The sequence below is a fragment of the Eptesicus fuscus genome, chromosome 10, assembly GCF_027574615.1.
Source record: "Eptesicus fuscus isolate TK198812 chromosome 10, DD_ASM_mEF_20220401, whole genome shotgun sequence".
NCBI lineage: Eukaryota > Metazoa > Chordata > Mammalia > Chiroptera > Vespertilionidae > Eptesicus > Eptesicus fuscus.
In genome coordinates, this window is record NC_072482.1 from 62317232 (window position 1) to 62335264 (window position 18033).

The 18033-nt window shown below is 46.4% G+C and overlaps 1 protein-coding gene across 5 annotated transcripts in view; it reads right to left on the reverse strand.

Moving 5' to 3' along the window:
- FYN (FYN proto-oncogene, Src family tyrosine kinase) overlaps positions 1-18033 on the reverse strand; it is a 206135-nt gene that overhangs the window by 44011 nt on the left and 144091 nt on the right. For all 5 annotated transcript variants that reach the window (XM_008159381.3, XM_028140293.2, XM_008159451.3 and 2 more), the window contains 3 exons: positions 11165-11422; positions 7402-7498; positions 115-213 (listed from right to left, as the gene is read on the reverse strand). In XM_008159381.3, the coding sequence (XP_008157603.1) occupies positions 115-213; positions 7402-7498; positions 11165-11411 (443 nt within the window). In that variant the 5' untranslated portion in view covers positions 11412-11422. The remainder of the gene's footprint in view (positions 1-114; positions 214-7401; positions 7499-11164; positions 11423-18033) is intronic.

The following is an 18033-nucleotide window of genomic DNA, read 5'->3' on the forward strand; positions in this document are numbered from 1 at the left end:
TCTTAATCACTCCAGTGAATTTCTTCTCCCTCCTGCACAACGTTAATGGCATTTTATTATGCCAACTAACTTTTAAAAGCAAGTAGTTAAGTGAAATGACAAAACAAAACATACTCTTCTGCCTGGATAGAGTCAACTGGAGCCACGTAATTGCTGGGAATGTAACCCGTCTCTCCAGTTGTCAAGGAGCGGGCTTCCCACCAATCTCCTTCCCTGCAGAGAAAAAAGAGAGAAAGAAGTGAATACAGTGACCATTTCAATGTTATGCAGTTACAGACTCAGTGCTGTAAGAGTGTATGACTATCTCCTAGTCATTCTACCACCTGATTTCTCCTATTCCAACACAGCCCTCTGTGAGGGTCAAAGGATCTCCTGTGCGTTAAATCCATCACTGTCTCTTATCTCTTGCCTTATTTGTTATTCTTTAAAAATTGATTTTAGAGAGAGGGGAAGAGAGAAAGGGAAGCAAGAAAGAAGAAGGAGGAAGAGGAGGAGGAGGAGGAGGAGGAGGAGGAGGAGGAGGAGGAGGAGGAGAGAGATGTGAGAGTAAAACATTGATTGGCTGCTTCCTGCACACCCTACTGGGGATCAAGTCCCCAACATGGGCATGTGCCCTGACCAGAAATCGAACTGGTGACTTTTCAGTGCATGGGATGATGCTCAACCACCTGAGCTACACTGGCCAGGGTTCTTGTCTTATTTGTGAGTTAAGAATATAGGACCTGGGCCAGGAGAGGGCTCTCTGAGTGGGGGGTGCAACTTTGCTTGGTAAGTGTCCCCAACTTGGACAGAGGAAAGGGAACTCAGCCTAGGTTATTTAAGAAAAACACCGTAACAACATTGAAATGTTCATTATGTGAGGTGGAGTAGGTGTTAACTAACTTGTTATGGTAAACATTTCACAATATATACGCATCAATCCATCACACTGTACACATTAAACTTAGACTATTATGCCAATTATCTATATATATAAAAGCCTAAGCGACCATTATGACCAAATGACTGGTTGACCAGTTGCTATGAGGCACATTGACCACCAGGGGGCAGACACTCAATGCAGGAGCTGCCCCCTGGTAGTCAGTGCGCTCCCACAGCCAACCTCCCATGGACCCTCCCCCTGGCCAACCAACCCCCTGTGGCCCCTCCCCCTAGCCAGCCAGCCAACCTCCTGTGGCCCCTCCCCCTTTCCCTGGCAAGCCAGCCCCTCAATCAGCCCTGATCAGGGGGCCGGCCAGTCAACTTCCCATGGCCCCCCCTCACTGGCTGGCCAACCTCCCGTGGTTCCTCCCCACAGGCTTTGATGGGGGTGGGGTGGGGCTGCTAGGCCAACCTCCCGCAGTCCCTCTCCCTGGCTGGCTGACCTTCCCCATGGCCCAGATTGGGAGGGCCAGCCAGCCAACCTCCCGGGGTCCCTCCCCCAGGCCGGCTGGCACCCCCATAGGCCTCAATCGCTGGCCAGGGCGAGGGACCCCACTGTGCACGAATTCGTGCACCAGGCTTCTAGTATCTCAATAAAGCTGGAGAAAAGTAAAGCACACACTGACTATCTCCAACAGTTTCTGTTTCGTCCCCCACCCCAGGCAACCGGGATCCTTTGGTTGCTGGAGAGACGCAAGCTGTTGGCTTTAGTGTAATTTGCCAGCCATTAAAAGACTCATCAGAAAAAGAAAAGGAAATGCATTAAAGCTGCAGATCATCTGAGAGAGCAAGCCTGCTAGCAGGCCCAGTAAGGGATGGAAGCATATTCTGAATACTTGTCTGGCTTGCTGAGGAAAATGGGTAGAATAATAAAGATACAATAGGGTATGCCTTGCTCAGACAGGTTCAAGCTGAGGTCATTTCAATGTCTACTTATAGCAATGACGAATCTGGTGGGGAAGAGGGAGGTGGGTGTAGCTGTGAGTGTACAAACGCAGGGGGAGGACCAACACCTGTGAGATTCACAGTCACACCACTTTGTTCGGATGCGATAGCCTGGTCTCAGTCTGGGGAACTCTCAGAGCTGTGGGCTGAAGGACAGGAAAGGGGGCTTATAACGCCACTCGCAGCTTAAAACCGGTGAGAGAACTGAATGGGGAGTTCACGTGCTCGACTCACAAGCTGTGTGCGGCAGAGAGCGGGGATGGCGTGTGTGCTCCTCCCTGTCCACCGGGGTTAGCAGATGTGTGTGGGGCTGTAGCTCTGGCACGGTCTGCCCAGATCCCTCCACCCGCCTGGAGTCAGGAGTGTGAGGGGCAGGGAAGGACTGCTGCCCTTGAGACGGGAGCTGAAGGACCCACCCTGTCCCCAGAGGCCCAGCGCCTTCTCTCCTTCCTTGTTTGGTCCTTGGAGTGAGCAAGAGAAACCCCAGGCCTTTCTTGAGATCACTTGTTGGCTGGACTCTGTGCCAAAGCCCTCGGCCAGGGAAGAAAGCGTGTTGGCTTTTGGCCCTGGTCAGGATCTTCCCCAGGCTGATTTAAGGAGAGAGAATAACCAGCCTCCACATTACACGGGAGCCTTACTCAAGAGACCCATTCTTTAAAGATGGAATCTGAGTAAAGTGACCGATGAGCAACAGCTCCATATGCGATTGAGTAAGGCCGCAGACAAATGGTGACAACCCACATGTGTGCAGTTGTGGGAAGTGTTTGGTGGCACAACTAACACAGAACAGCCCACAGGAAAACAGGGCGCTGGCAAAGGTTTATAAAAACGTATGTTAGATTAGATTTTCAGTCTTTTTCCTTTCTCACCATATTAAACAAATTTAAACAGAAAATAAAATCAGTCAAAAGAGGGAAATAACTGTTCTCATACCTAGGAAGTCCTTTAATAATTTTAAATTTAGTTCATGTCCAGATTTTTATCATAAAATAATTTATACATACAAAGAATAGGTTTATATATGAACACCTATGAGTCCATTACCCAACTAAAGAGCTAGATCATCATCAATTGTGTGCAATCTACCTTGTGCTGCTTCTCTACCTCATCCCTCTGCCTTTCAGGTTCAAACATGTCAACATATTTACAGTTTGTATTGGTTTCTTTTCTTTGTCCTCCAAAAGAAATACATGGAGTTGTAAAGAAATCATCTAAGAACACGTGGGAGTTTACTTTTTTCTTTAAACATTGCATGTGTTTAAGGAAATGTTTGGCGACACTATCTTTAACAGGGTGACAATGCTTACTGCTCTAAAATTCCACTAGATGGAGACATTTCATCATAAAAAACAATACTTATCATCTCCCTGCCTTCTCTTTTCTCCTCCCCATAACCCACATCCACCTGGGAAATGCTCCAAAATGGTGAGAAAAAAATTAAGTGCTGCAGCACAGACTTATTTTTTAATGCAAGATAACCTTCATCAAGCTAATTCTAATGGATATAAATTAAGAAAAATGAAGTATAGCATCAATTTTGGGATACTTGGTAATGTCAGCTGGGGCAGGAAGCCAAAACATTTTGCTGCAGGTTGGGGCAAGCTCAGTCTTATTCAGGTGATCTTCTATTAATCAAGAAGTTTCCATTTCAAATCCAGCATTAACTCTCTCATTCTGTTCTGGGTACCTAAAGAGTTTAGCACAAATTAGAATCCAACTATCAGCTCATTCTAAAGTCATGTACAGGAACTCATGAATTTCTCTTAAGTGATTCCATTAATCTCATAAGAGTTTTCAGTTACTCAGGAGAAAGATAAAATCCTTTTCTCTTTTTCTAGGCCATCTAGGATCACTGTCGTTATCAAAGGAGATATGAGGTGACAAGGACACAATGTATTAGGTAGTAAACTTAATTATGTGGTGCCCAGAGAGGCTGGCACAGACTTAAAACATCTATCAAAAAAGTCTTTTGAGCAAATAAATAAGTCATCTTTTTAAATAGCCCAATTCACCTATATATTAATAATACACTCTTTATAATTCATTCACTTGATTTAGGAAAATAGGGTCTTTACTGTGCTACCTTTTATTTCCTTTTTGAAAATATGTTTTTATTGATTTTAGAGAGAGAGGAAGGGAGAGAGAGAGAAACATTGATGTGAGAGAGAAACAATGACTGGTTGCCTCCTGTATGTGCCAACATGCAGCCTGGGTATGTGCCCTGACCGGGAATTGAACTGGCGACCTGATTTCAGTGCATGGGATGACGCTCAATCAACTGAGCTACACCAGTCAGGGCCCTTTTATGTCTTTACTTGAGTAATTGTGAGTAGCATTATTAAAGGTGCATGTCTTTAAACTGTTCTTACAGTTCAGATATTTCATTAATTTAAGAGTTGATGAGCTTTTCTTTAACTGTTATTCTTTTTTTTTTTTTTAAATTGATTTCAGAGAGGAAGGGAGAGGGAGGGAGAGATAGAAACATCAATGATGAGAGAGAATCATTGATCGGCTGCCTCCTGCACACCCCCTATTGAGGATCGAGCCAACAACCCGGGCATGTGCCTTTGACTGGAGTTGAACCTGGGACCCTTCAGTCTGCAGGCTGACACTATCATTGACCCAAACCAGCTAGGGCAACTGTTATTCTTTAACATATCCAAATATATGATTTCAGCCCTGGCTCTGAATAGCTTTTAAGTTTTCACAACAGCTCCCCCTGTTCTTCTAATTTAAAGATTTATTAAGAGTGTAGCCCAATCCCCAAAACTGCTCATAGGGCTTGAGGTCCCAGGAGCTGGGAGCCCTGATGGAGCCAGGAAGCGGTATTTGCAAAGGAAGGTCAGCCTTGATCTGACCAGCTGTGGAGCCGTTTTATTTTAAATGCTGGATTCTTTCTAAATTGACACTACCCATCTGACTTTCAGAGAGCATGATCCATAACAATTTTATCAAATGTTTAGGTGGGGCTCTAAAGCAGGATTTCTTCTTATCCTGATGAAAAGCATTTGAAAAGAGTCACTACCCTAGGCAATGACCCCTGTTCCACTGTTAATTATGTTTTGAGGAATAGCTGTTTCTAGGTGGTAAGTCACTCATCATGAAATGAGAAAATAGAGAATGAAACAGATGAATTAAACAAAGATATTTTGCAAAATGGGTTCAAGTTTAATACTGTCCAAATATGCCACACTGAATACTTACTACAGGTCAGTGAAGGACCACCCACCCCCAGGCTGGGCGGCAGTGCCATTAACTCTGGGCACATATGCACACACACAGATCACATGGTTCACGCTGCACTTTAAAACACAAAAGCCAGCCCTGTGGCCTCCCATTTCTGCCTCCAGTCAGGGAAAGGAGTGGGAAGACACACAATGGGAGGTGTGGCAGCTGCCCCAGGGAGACAGAGCCCATCCTTCCCTCTGCCAGGGAGAGGCTGGGGGAGGGGAGACACATGCCATCTGGTTCTGTATCGCTGCTTTGTTTTTCCTTCATGATTTTGTCTTCCCTGTTATTACCCTTGACTTCAGGTTATTGCATTTGTTACAAAAACCTTATTTCCCCCAGAGCCTTTACATGGCATGTAGAATGAGGAATTCCACTGGCAAGAAGGAAAAACATTAAAGGGAAAAAACCCTTGTAATATTTTCTTCTAAGAGAACAGGGTTAGAGGCTCAAAGCCTCCCATAAACATTAAAGGCAAATCACAAAATATAGATTGAGATAGATCAGATCTTGTTTTGAGTGTTTCTCCAAACTTTCAATTTTGATTGAAATTTTAGATTCTATCCACATTACCAAAGGAAGAAGTCATGGCTTTGACTTCGGCAGGACTGGCTTGCAAGGCCCCTACAACCTGGTGCCAAGTCCACTTGCAGTGTGGAGAGAACCTGCAGGAGAACTGGGAACGGCACTTGCTGCCACTCCTTAGTTCTTATCTTTCTGGATCTGGTTAAAAGTTCTAACCAACCCTGGCTTTGAGGGAATATTACATGAAATGGGGAGGGAAAGTGGAGTGTATTTCAAAGTCAGTAGACTCTGACAAGAAACATTCATCTGAGAATCAAACTAACAATAAGGTATCGGATATCAGAAGAGATCAAAGCCAAATTTTCTCCTCCCACACCCCCAGCCAACCTTTCACCCTCATGTAACTTGAATGGTTCAGTCCCCTCTGATGGGAGTCTCTGGGCCTTTCCAAGACCAAACCTGACACTGGACTTAGGATGCATGCCCACGTGTCACTCTTGGCTCTGGCACCTGCTAGCTCCTCTGTGCACCTGGGCAGCTTCCAAACTTGAGCCTCTGGCTCCTCATGTGTACAAGGATGACTATGAGACACACCTCAGGCAGTTGTTGTGGAGAATAAATGTGAACATTTGCAACTTAGCACATGGCTGGCACATAAGGAGCCTTTAATAAATGGCAGCTGTTCACTATTTCCAAGAAAATTCCTGGGGCCTTTCCCCTCCACGAGATGTGGAGAGAGTGGCTGGGACGGAGACTGCACCTCGGTCCCCGCCACCTCCCACAAGGAACTCCGAGTGTGCTGCACCCATGCTCCTTGGGAAGCAGAAGAGCCAGGCCTCAGCTCCTTCCACCATCATGAAATCCAGTTCGCTCAGGGAGCAGAGGACAGGGCAACCAGACTTGGGGCACAGGAAAGCTTCCAGGGGGGCCCCCCACTCCTTCCCCACCACTGGGAACACTCACAGGAAAAGCTGAGGTGCAGGAGACAAGGCTTGTCGTGTCAATGTTGGACACCTCCACCTTCTCCAGTGCCCGGATTTTTCTGGAGGGCACTCATGCACACACACTGCCTTCACCGGACAGAAGCAATATTTAAAAACTACAGCGAGATCCGACCCCTATTTACTCTTCCTAATGGAGATATTCATTGTGGTGTCTGAAGAGTGAGTGACTCTCACCCTGGAACTTCCCCCATGGCCTGCTGACTGCTGTTCCTACGGCCACATTTAAAATGCACGCATTGAAGTTACCCAAGGGTGGGCGAGATCACTTCTTCTCCCACCTCACAAAGATTTCAGTCACTCACAAATTTTCACTATGGGGCAACGCCTCCTCAGGCTTCACCCAACTGGAATGTTCAGCAGTTTTGAAAACAGAAGGAACTTGTTGCCAGCCTTAAGCGAGGGTTTAGCTAGTGCAGCATCTGAAATGGGAAGAAAATCCCCAGGCAGAGGGAGGGTGGTGTGGGTAGCCAGGCCTGTGCCAATCATCTGAAAACGCAGATTTGCAGAGAGTGATGTGGGGGCATTTATAACCTTTAAACCAAAACCAAAACCATCCACTCGGCTACTATGGGTAGCCTCCCAAAAGCGCCCCACACAGACAGTGCCATATAATATGGCACTGGTCACGGACTCTTCGTTTCTCAAGTTAAATTGGTGTGAAGGAATTAACTGAACAGGGTTCTTCCAGCATTTAATACATCTGAAAAGGCGCAGCCTGGCAGCAAGGATATTTTCCCAACCTGAAAGGCACACGCTCCCCCTTCCTCTCCAAACTTACGAGCTGTTCAATATCTGAAATTTCTCTCCTTTGTGAAAACTCAGGTCATCTTCCGTCCTTGCTTCATAATCGTAAAGGGCCACAAACAGGGTCACTCCTGGAAAAAATGAACCGAAAGGGGAGAGATATCACAAGAGGAAATTAACTCCAAGAAATGAAATCTTCGCTAAAACCTCATTCTTAAAATCTAAAGCTAATCAGCATGGACAACACGCTGCGGCCTTGTAAGTAACGTGTGAACCCAGAGTCCCAGGCTGGACTCATGCCTTGGTCCTTGCGGGGAAGCATTGTTCGATCCCTCTGGCGTTGGAGGACTTTCCTCTATGCACTTTGGAATGAATCCTCGGGAAGAGACAGATGTTAATACCATGTCCACAGCGAAGGGGCGGCAGCAGTGTAACGCCGGATTTGCAGAGCTCCGCAGCAATCAGACACCCTTTATCTGACACTCGGGGGTCCACGTTAGGTTCTGGTAAATGCATCCCTCTTCCCTGGCATAACAGGAAGGCAGGACGTAGCAGGAAACCCCTGCAGCTGGGGGCTGAGAAGCCTCTGTAAATGTTCACTCATTAGAGGGTATCTTGCTCTTTGCATCTGCAATTGCTTTTGGAACTCCCGTCTCACCTTGATGTTGCCTCTCCTCACACTGACTTGTAGTTCTTGCGCTTCCTCATACCCACCCTACTCATCTCTTCTGATTGAGTACCCACACAGGTCTTTCCTGCTTTGCGGAAGTTTGCTATTAACAGCACAGACTGTCCTGTGTCCCATCTGTCCCACTTCCTCCACGTAGTGGGCAGTACTCTGAGACAGCCTCAGTGATTCCCACCTCCCGGTATTCATGCCCTTGTGCAATCCCCCTCCCCTGAGTGTGGGCGAGCCTGCTGACTTGCTTCTAACCAACAAAACATGGCGAAGACGATGGGATGTCTCTTCAGTGATTAGGCTTCATATGATTGGGACTTCTGTCTTCCTAGCAGTCCCATTCTATCGTCACTTTGGCTCCAACACTTTCATGAAGCAAACTGCCATGCTGGAGAGGCCCACACGACAAAGACTGTGGGTGGCCTATGGCCAACAACCAGCGAAGAACTTAATCCTGCCAACGCCATGAGCTTGGCAGCAGATCCTTCCCCCGTTGGACAGCGAGGCGACTGTAGTCCAGCCAGCACACCTAGATTGTAGCCTGTGAGAGACTCTGAAACACAGGACCCGGATAAGTTATTCCTAGGTTCCTGACCCACAGAGACTGGGACATAATAAATGTGCATCATTTTAAAGTTGCTAAGTTTGGTGGTAATTTATTATGCGGTAATTGATAACTAACACAGCCCATCTCTCTGCTCTCTGGCTTCTCATTTGATCTATACACCTTACAGTGCTCGGTGTGGATTCTACTCTTCACCAAGCTGCCGTTTTGCTGAGTGGGCGGTTCCAAGGGAACAGATGTGCCCGGGGGACTACTGAAGAACCAGAGAGGGAGGCAGGGCTCGTCTTTCTACCCCATTCCTGTGAGACCTCCCGCAGGAGAGCTGGCATTCAGAGGGTCTGACCCTGCAAAGCATGGCTCATTTGGCAACGGTCCTCCTTTCTTTAGATTTCTTTAAAAGGTTAGAAGAGAACTGGCTAAAAACAAAATAACAGGAGCCTGTAAAGTCATGCTTATTATTTATTCTCATTGAACACTCTGCCAACAGATTCCTTTCATTACATAATTTAAAAACAAATCAAAGCTGCATTGTGTGTAAGACAAGCACACGAGGATGGACACTTCCACTCTCTCCCTCGACCAGCCAGCAAGTTCTCATAGGGTGTTTTTTGTTTGTTTTTGAAAAATATGTTTTTATTGATTTCAGAGAGTAAGGGAGAAGGAGAGACAGAAACATCAATGGTGAGAGAAAATCATTGACTGGCTGCCTCCTGCACGCCCCTCATTGGAGATCCAGCCCACAACCCGGGCATGTGCCTGGACTGGGAATCAAACCATGACCTCCTGGTTCATAGGCTGATGCTTAAGCATTGAACCATGCTGGGCTCACTGGGTATTTTTATCCTTTAGAAACGGAAGGGAGAGTCAAAGGAGGTCACAGAAACACACAGACACTGTCCCTGGCCTTAATGTTCTGAAAGCAGTGGCGAGAAGAAAGACATGCATGTATAGTAAAGCCAAATAATGCAAGGCACAAAGATCCGCTAGTATTTGGGGATAATGTTTTCAACTTTCAGATTTATAAGGACCAGATGGCCTTTATACTAAGGTTGTCTCTGAGTACAGTATAGACCCACACATTCAAGACAAGTAGCTTTATGACCCCTCTAGTGACTTTATGAATGACACCTGCAGACACAGGGATTCATATCCAGCACTGACGAATGAATGAACAAAGTCAATGCCTGTATCAGCAGAATTCAGAGGCTTGTTGGCAGAGCACTCAGCAGGCACAGGGTGGATGGCTGGGTGCAGTGCTGGCTCTTTTTTCTCTCTCCTGCATCCTCAAGAGACTTTCCGAGACAGCCTGACAGCCTCTTTCCTCCCTCCCTCCATTCTAGGCACCATTCCGGAAGGCAGGAAGGACAAGTAAGTGTACCTAGCATTCATTCTCCCAAGCGAGGCCTGCTTTAAAGGGAAAGCTAGGCCCACCATCACACAAGGACACAATGCCTAAAGCTCCGGGTCAGGTGCATGGATATACGTGCACTGCCCTCGTGCATGCAAATGGGACAAAAACCCCGCTAACGTCTCAGTAACACCAACTCCCCCAGTAACAAGGCACAAGGGGTCTTATATGAGACACTGGCTCCCGGATGAGTTGAGAGCACAATGGTTGATGTATATTTCCTTAAACGTTTGTAATGAACAAAATAATTTTGGAACAAATAATGTCCCATATCTAGTTACCATGATTCACATACTGGGAGAAGATTTGGAAGACTAAGGATGCATGAGATAACTTGCAAATGTTTTGGAAAACATATGTCTGAGAATGTATGCCAGATATTTTACAAAGTATTAGCTCAGTCAGCAAATGCACATGGCTGTGAAACATAGGCCTTGGTGGGAAAGAGAAGGAAACTTAAAAAAAGAAAAAATATCCCTTAAGGATACATACGATTCAGTTTTAAAATACAGAAGATACATGGAAATACTTAAGGGCTGATAAACTCAGTCATAATGAACATAATAGGGAGGTCAGAGAGAGAATCAGAGATGACGAATCGCCAAAAAATAGTGCTGCCAAATGGCCCCACCGGCTGGGCAGGGACAGGCAGGCTGGAAATTAGGAAGGCGAGGGAGAAGACGCTACCCCTGGCTTTCAGCCGGGAAATAGGAGTGCCTTAATATCTGGAAAACTCAAACTATGTGCTCTCAGATCCAGTCCTGGAGCTTCTGATTCAAAAGCTCCGAGAGGGGCTCAGGCATCTGTATTTCGGAAAAGCTGCCTAGTTGTCCGAGCCGGCGAGCCAAGGTGGAGAGCCACTGCCCTCAGTGCCTGGGAGAGCTGTGCCTCACACCCAAGCAGGCCCTCACAGAGCAGCCACGCGGGGTCCCTGCACCGCTGTCTGCAGCATTCTGATGTGTATGTGAAACGCTGGTTTTGTTTTTTTTTTTTTTTTTTACAGCCCCTTATCTGGTAGACGATAGGTGGAAATTACTAAAAACTTAAATATGAAGTCCTTAGTCAAAAGGAGCCGGAGCACCAATCTTCAATTGAATGAAGAGCAGCTGCCCCCTCCCCCCAGCCCTGTCACCGCTGGGGCTTACCTGTCCCTCCTCTCGTACGCAAGGTCCCAGTATGAGACGAAGAGTTCACACCCCCAAAGACGGTGAGTCCTTGGCCTCCGGCTGCGTGGAAGTTGTTGTAGTTTGGGATGGAGGTCACGCCGAAGCTGGGGTAGTGCTGAGGAGTGGGGTCTGTGCCATAGCGGTACCCGGAGCTCTGGTTCAGGCTGCCATCCCTCTCCTCTGTCAGTTTTGTTGCTTCTTTATCCTTACATTGCACACAGCCCATTATCTAAATTCCTGCCAAAACCAGAAAAGGAGGCACGTGAACTTGGATGCTCCTTCATTACCAGTTGCTTGACTATGAAAGAGGCCCTTGGATATCTCAAGCCTGTGAGGGCATGAGACAAAGCAGTGGCTGGTGTTGATAGTTAGAAGCAATCCCAGTGCCCTTAACTTGACAATCACATTTGTTCCCCATATGCTCTGAGCAATGGGGTCAACACAGAGTTGATGTTCACCAGACAGCAATTTTCCTCAAATGAGGTCTGCATACCTTAAAATTCTATGATATCACACACTTGCCTGGAAGCAGCCTAATAATACTTATTATTATGCTACTAGAGGCCTGGTGCATAAAAATTCATGCACTGGAGGGGGGTCCCTCACCTAAGCCCAGCCTGCCCCCTCTCATAGTCCGGGAGCCCTCAGGAGCGGGAGGCGATCTGGAGATCAGGGGAAGGCAATGCCCCCATCACACCTCTACTGGGGCCACTACTGGCAGCGCAAGACTTGGCCGGCCCTGGGTACCTGAGCCTCGGGCGGCCCTGGGCGGTTGGGCAGCTGCCATCCAAGGCTTGCCTGCACCTCGGGCTGGCCCTAGGCGGCTGGGGGGCTGAGGGGACTGGGGGACTCTGGTGGCAGGCATGCGGGAGCAGCTGGGTCCGCCTGGGGGTTGTCCTGGCCTTGCCCTGCGCCTGCCACCCCGGCAGGGCTGAGGGGACTGGGCACCACCATCTTGTGGCTGTGGGCGCTGCCATATTTGAGGGCATGGCAGTCAATTAGCATATTCCCTCCTTATTGGCTATGGGCGCCACCACCTTTGGGGGTGGGACAGTCAATTAGCATATTCCCTCCTTATTGGCTGTGGGTGCCATCATCTTTGTGATGGCATGAGGGTCAATTAGCATATTCCCTCTTTATTAGATAGGATTTTTAGTCATATCCAAAAGTAACATATGCTCTAGAAAATGAGTCTACCACAGTATTAGAATAAAAAACTCCATCATGGCAAAGGACATTTAAAGAAGAGGGTAGAGCCCTGGCCAGTGTGGCTCAATTGGTTGGGCATTGTCTCATGCCTGGAAAGGTGGAGGGTCAGAGCACGTGCCCAGGTTGAGGTTCAGTTCCCAGTCAGGGTGCATATGGAAGGTGGCCAAAAGATGTTTCTCTCTCACATCATGTTTTTTTCCCTCTCTCTCCCTTTCCTTTCCTTTATCTCTTAAATAAATAAATAAATAAATATTCTAAAAGAGGGTAGAGGTGTGTTGGAAAAGCCCGAATACAGACCCTTAATGCCTCACTGTACTTCTTCACTCAGGGTACCCATTGTTCAAGACTCATTTGGTAAAATTTAAACAATATGATAATGATAAGTATCAAAATGAAGCAATAGTTGCTGGATAAAAGGCGAAATTGGCAGAAACTAAGAGGTCAAATTGTATCAGGAACAAAACTAAAAGCTGCAACTTAACACCTTACATTTCCATTAGCTTTTGGCATCTTTCAAAAACATTTAAAAAGCCATTCCGATGTTCTAGGGGTAGTGGTGGATAAAAAACTCGAGTCTTTGCCACCCCACCCTCCTCCAAACCTACTTCTCCTGAGCTCCTAATCTCAGTAAATGGCACAAGCGACGACCCAGTTGCTCAAGTCAGAATCCTGAGAAGCTTCCTTATTTGCTTTTTCTTGTTTACTTCTCCCTCTTCCTGTCTCACACTCTACTACCCAAACATTCTGAGCTTCTCATGTCCTCAAAGGTTCCATTTTTTCTGCGCTCCTTTAGGCCTTGGAACATGGCCTCGAATGTTCTTTCCCTCTCCTCTTCGATATGCAACAGATCCTTCAAGTCCCAGATAAGACACTGCTTCCGCTGCAAAGCCTTCTCTGATTCTCCCCCTCCAGGCTGGGGTGGTGCTCTTCTTAAAGTGTTCCCATGGCATCTCGATTTGCCTCATATTGGCACCTGTTGTGCCATATTAAAACCTGTTCACTTGTTTCACTGCCCGATCAACTGCGAGTTCCAGGAAAGCAGGGCCCTGCCCATTTTTGTCATAGCTATATTGCCAGTGCCTGGCACATAGTAGGTGATCAATGAAGAGCAATGGAATGAGTGAAGATTCTCTAGCCCACTGTGTTTCTCTTTCACCCTTTCTTTCTCTCTGCATCAAGACCAATCGTTCTTCCAGTGACTTTTATTAGAAGTTTGCCCTGCATTTTTTACTCTGTTGGTGTGCGTGAGAAGTGAAGATGATTCAGAAATACAAGGCAAGTTGGTTAAATGACCCCACTATGGACTAAAATACCTGTCAAGCTGACAGTGGGGAGGTAGAACGTGCAATGGATGTCCCTGGCAAAACTCTGAGAAGTGGCCCATTTGGGACCAAAGAACCAAATAAGAAACACATGACATCATGCATAATTACATATATTCACTGGGGAGGGCACAGCTGGTACAGGATGGGAATGGGCTTGGTGCGGTGAAGGAGAATGAAAAAGCTAGCTTTCCCACAGGATCCTGCAAACCAAAGTGGGGAGTGCCACGTCAGACATGGAGGCTTTGGGGGCACTGTTCTGCGCACTGCTTTTCTGCTGGACGGGGCCATGGAAGCAACCTCCGATTGTTCTAAAGTCCTCTCGCATTGCATGTTTCAACAAATACTTATTGAATTGAATGTCGGTTCCTGAGAATGGAAATATTTGGAAATGAGCCGCCTACTGCTTGAGCTGAGATCACCAAATCTGGAACACATTTACTTGTAAATCATTTGAGATTAACTTAGAGTATACTGTGTCCAACATGCTCTCTAACTTACGGTAAATGAATATGATTTTAACAAGTTTCCAAAAGGAAATGCAAAATATCTCCAAGATGTCATCATTTGTTGCTGGTGTTGCTTCATAAGACTGAAAAATGTCTTGCTCACTTTCCATCACACCAGTGGTTCTCCGCCAGGACTGATGGAGGGATATATTCTTTCTCTCTGCATCAAGACCAAATGCCTGGAGGCATTTTTGGTTGTCACATCTCGGGAATGAGAGGTACTACTGGCACCTAGTGGGAAGAGGCAAGGATGCTGCTAAACACCCCACAGTGAACAGAATAGCTTCCAAGGACGAAGGGTTACCTAGCTCTAACTGTTAAAGTGTGGCAAGGCTGGGAAATCCTGATTTATGGAGGAGAAAGGTTTATACCTTTGAAACTATATAACGGCTGTTTCCCTTACAGGTATATGATTAGCATGTGATCTAGAAAGCATTTCTTAGGAAAATAGGCTTGCTAGGTAAAAGGAGGCAATTAAAAAAATAGACATGAAATGCTCTGATTTTTCTCTAGAAGCTTGTCTCTGTGATAGAGAAAATAATCTAAAGTTGCCCTGGCCCATATGGCTCAGTTGGTTGGCGTGTCATCCTATACAGCAAAAGATTGCAGGTTTGATCCCTGGTCGGGGTCCATGCGGGAGACAACCGATTGATATTTCTCTTTCACATAGATGTTTCTTTCTCTCTCTCTCACTCCCTCTCCTCTCTCTAAAATAAGTAAAAACATATCCTCAGGTGAAGATTAAAGAAAAAAATCAATGAGAACTCTCATATACTACTCTTCCAATTCTAACAAAACAAAACAAACTCTATTATCAGGATCTTGCTGAAAATATAAAAATAGGACCCTACATCTAACCAAACTAAGAAAAAATACAGTCTTTCAAAATCTACTAAAATAAATGAGTAACAGCTTACATATAATTCTATAAAATAGTGGAAGGAAGTAATAGTGAGTTCCTTAAAGACAGGGATTATTATTATTTTTGTTTCATTATTATATCCCTAGTGTCCAAGACAGTGCCTGGCACGCTACAGGAGCTCAATAAATATTTGTTAAATGTTTAAATACAAAACAAAACAAAACCAAAAAGCAAACACGCAAAACTCAAATCATCTTGGAGAAAACAATTCTCTTTTATACAAGGGACAGCTCCGTTACCACTTCATGCATTTGGAATTTTGAATAAGGAATGTTTCTGCACAGATCTTGCTTATTCTTTTCCTTTCATTGACAAACAGGAAGACTCTGAAATAAATCAGTAAACGCAGGCTCAGGCCATTAAAAGCTAATCACAACGAAAATATTTGTGTAAGAGCTTGTGGTCTTCTTCCTCCCCCTTGGGGTGGCCTGACTAACCATTCCCTGATGGAAGAGCAAAAGATGCTACATGCGTTGTGCTCAATGTGACTTCAGGCTCCTCGCCACGAGGCAAACTTCTCAGCATCTGAGTTAAAACAAAAACATTCTTCATTGCGCACAGTTTTGTGGTGGGGCTTTTATGGCCAACGCTGTAGGTCCACGATGAACTAATGCACCACTATACTTGCTCAAGATATGTGGGGCGTTGGGAAACTCTGAGTAATGCCATTCTGAAAGAGCTAGGGCCCTGGAGTTACTCTGATCAGTAAATCACACATCATGAACTCATGACCATCTTTCTCTGCATGTTGCTGTGCCTAGAAAACCCGATGGGCAAGCACTCTGACAAACAGGATCTATAGCTATGGATCTCCCTATCTGCCAGTCCTGCAAACTGAGGGGCTCTGTTTCTGTAATGCATGTAAAATCTGATTTGCTTACAATTTCTTTAGTTTGGTGGATCTTCTCACATGTGCCAACAGTATGAAGCAACTCCAGGAAGAGTTGCTAAAGGGAGATTGCAAGGATGGCCACACCTTGCCCCTGTGAGCCTGGCAGACGCCATCAATTGACCATAGCACTTTCTGGTGCTATGCCATTTGCAGCCCCAGAATCCGTCTTCACAGAGCCCTCGGGTGATTGACTAAAACTGACACAGAGGATGGGATCTCTCTGCTCCGCTGGGCATAGGCTGCTGGTCCACAGTGAGTCTGGTTGAACTACATTCCCTCCACTGATGCCAGAGACCACGAGACCATGGTCTGTTCTGCTAATGGCCCTGAAACACAGATGTGCTCATGTTTTCTCACATGCCAGTCGATAAAGCACCACCTGTATGCTCAGGGTATAATGTTGCAGGGTTTCTGAGAAGATTTCACAGGTGTGTGAGAGCTCGGTACCAAAAATGGAAAAAGGCCACTGGCAGTCTTCTGCAAAGGCAGATTACTTTCTCTTGAGACACATAAACTTGCAGGCAGAGGAGGGGATGGCAGGAGGAGGAAAGGTGAAGCTGACAGTAACTAACTAATTTCAGCAGCATAAGCACTTTTGTCTCAGAAACCAGCCTAGGTGCCTGTGGAGGAGCGACAGCCCCTAGGCATCCGTCACCACTCTTGCTCCTGACAGCCCAGACTTTGGAGGGTGACAGGAAAGCCACGTTGGCCGGTACTCTGATGTGGCATGTTTCCTGGGAACCTAGAAACCAAACACAACTGAGATGGGAAGGTTGAAAAAGGACTTAAAGCTGAACTGTAGATCTACTACACAGTTCCACCCACTTCTCTGGGAGAAAAGCAAAAACTGGCAGCTTAACAAGCAAACATCCTTTTCCAGTCAACAGTGACAGCGGGAGGCAAGAGGATAATAACATGTGGCAGAGACACATCAGAAAGGACTTCCGGAAAGAAGATTCATGGCAGGGGGCTGTTGCCTCTTGAAAAATTGGAAACACCCACAAGAATCAACCTGAGAAATTTTGCAATGTTCTCAATGGAGAAAATGAATCCCTTCAAGCACAGGGACGGCTGGCCTTGGTTCCCCCCTGTTTAGTGACAGGCGAGTGCCACATTGCTAGCAATGGTAGTTGGGACACAGGACTTGTCACCCAAATTTCCTAACACTTTCAATCCTTTATGATGATTTTCAATCCTCTTTGTAGGGCATTGGATCCTGACACCCCACAAGGGTCTGCAAGCAGGACAGAAGGGTCCGAGATGACTGGGGAGGCTGACTCACTAAATTTTCAGGACAATACTAAGACGGAGGTATTCTCATTTCCCTCACGTTACAATGGAAGAACAGAGAAGTTTGGGAATTTGCCCATGGCTCAGTCAGGGGTGGAAATGGGATCTGATGCCAGACAGAGTGATACCATGGTCAGCACATGAAGCCTTTATCCTGGAGCTGCCTCCCGCCCCATGGAATCCGGTCTGTCCACGCAAGCGTGTGGGTGGGAGGGTGGGAGAGACCTGTGGGGAAGGTCCTCTAGTTCTAGGGAACCCAGCTTCATGTGTATGACTGATAAAGGCCCTGATTTCGGGTCCTGGGCCTCACTCCCCCACACTCACACCCGCCCCCTGAGACTGGCTCTGTAGTGGTGCTGGGGCCAGGCGTGGTGAGTCACCAGCTCCCTTGATGTAGTTTGGCATCTTAATGAACGTTTGAGCCAATGATAGCAAAGCATCCCTGAGTTTCCTATGATTTCCTAGGCATGGCGGGGTATTTAAATATATCATGAAGGAGTCAGCATCGGTCTCCTTGGTATAAAAGTGAGCCTTCCTACTGCACTTACAACGTGATTTGTTTACAAGTAAAACTTTCTGCAACATATTTACTGCATAAACTGAGCTATACACGAAATGCCACCTCCAACCACAAAATAACAGATTTCTACTCTCGATGGAGTCCTTTGAGGGCGAGGCCCCCACCCACACACAAGTGATCAACA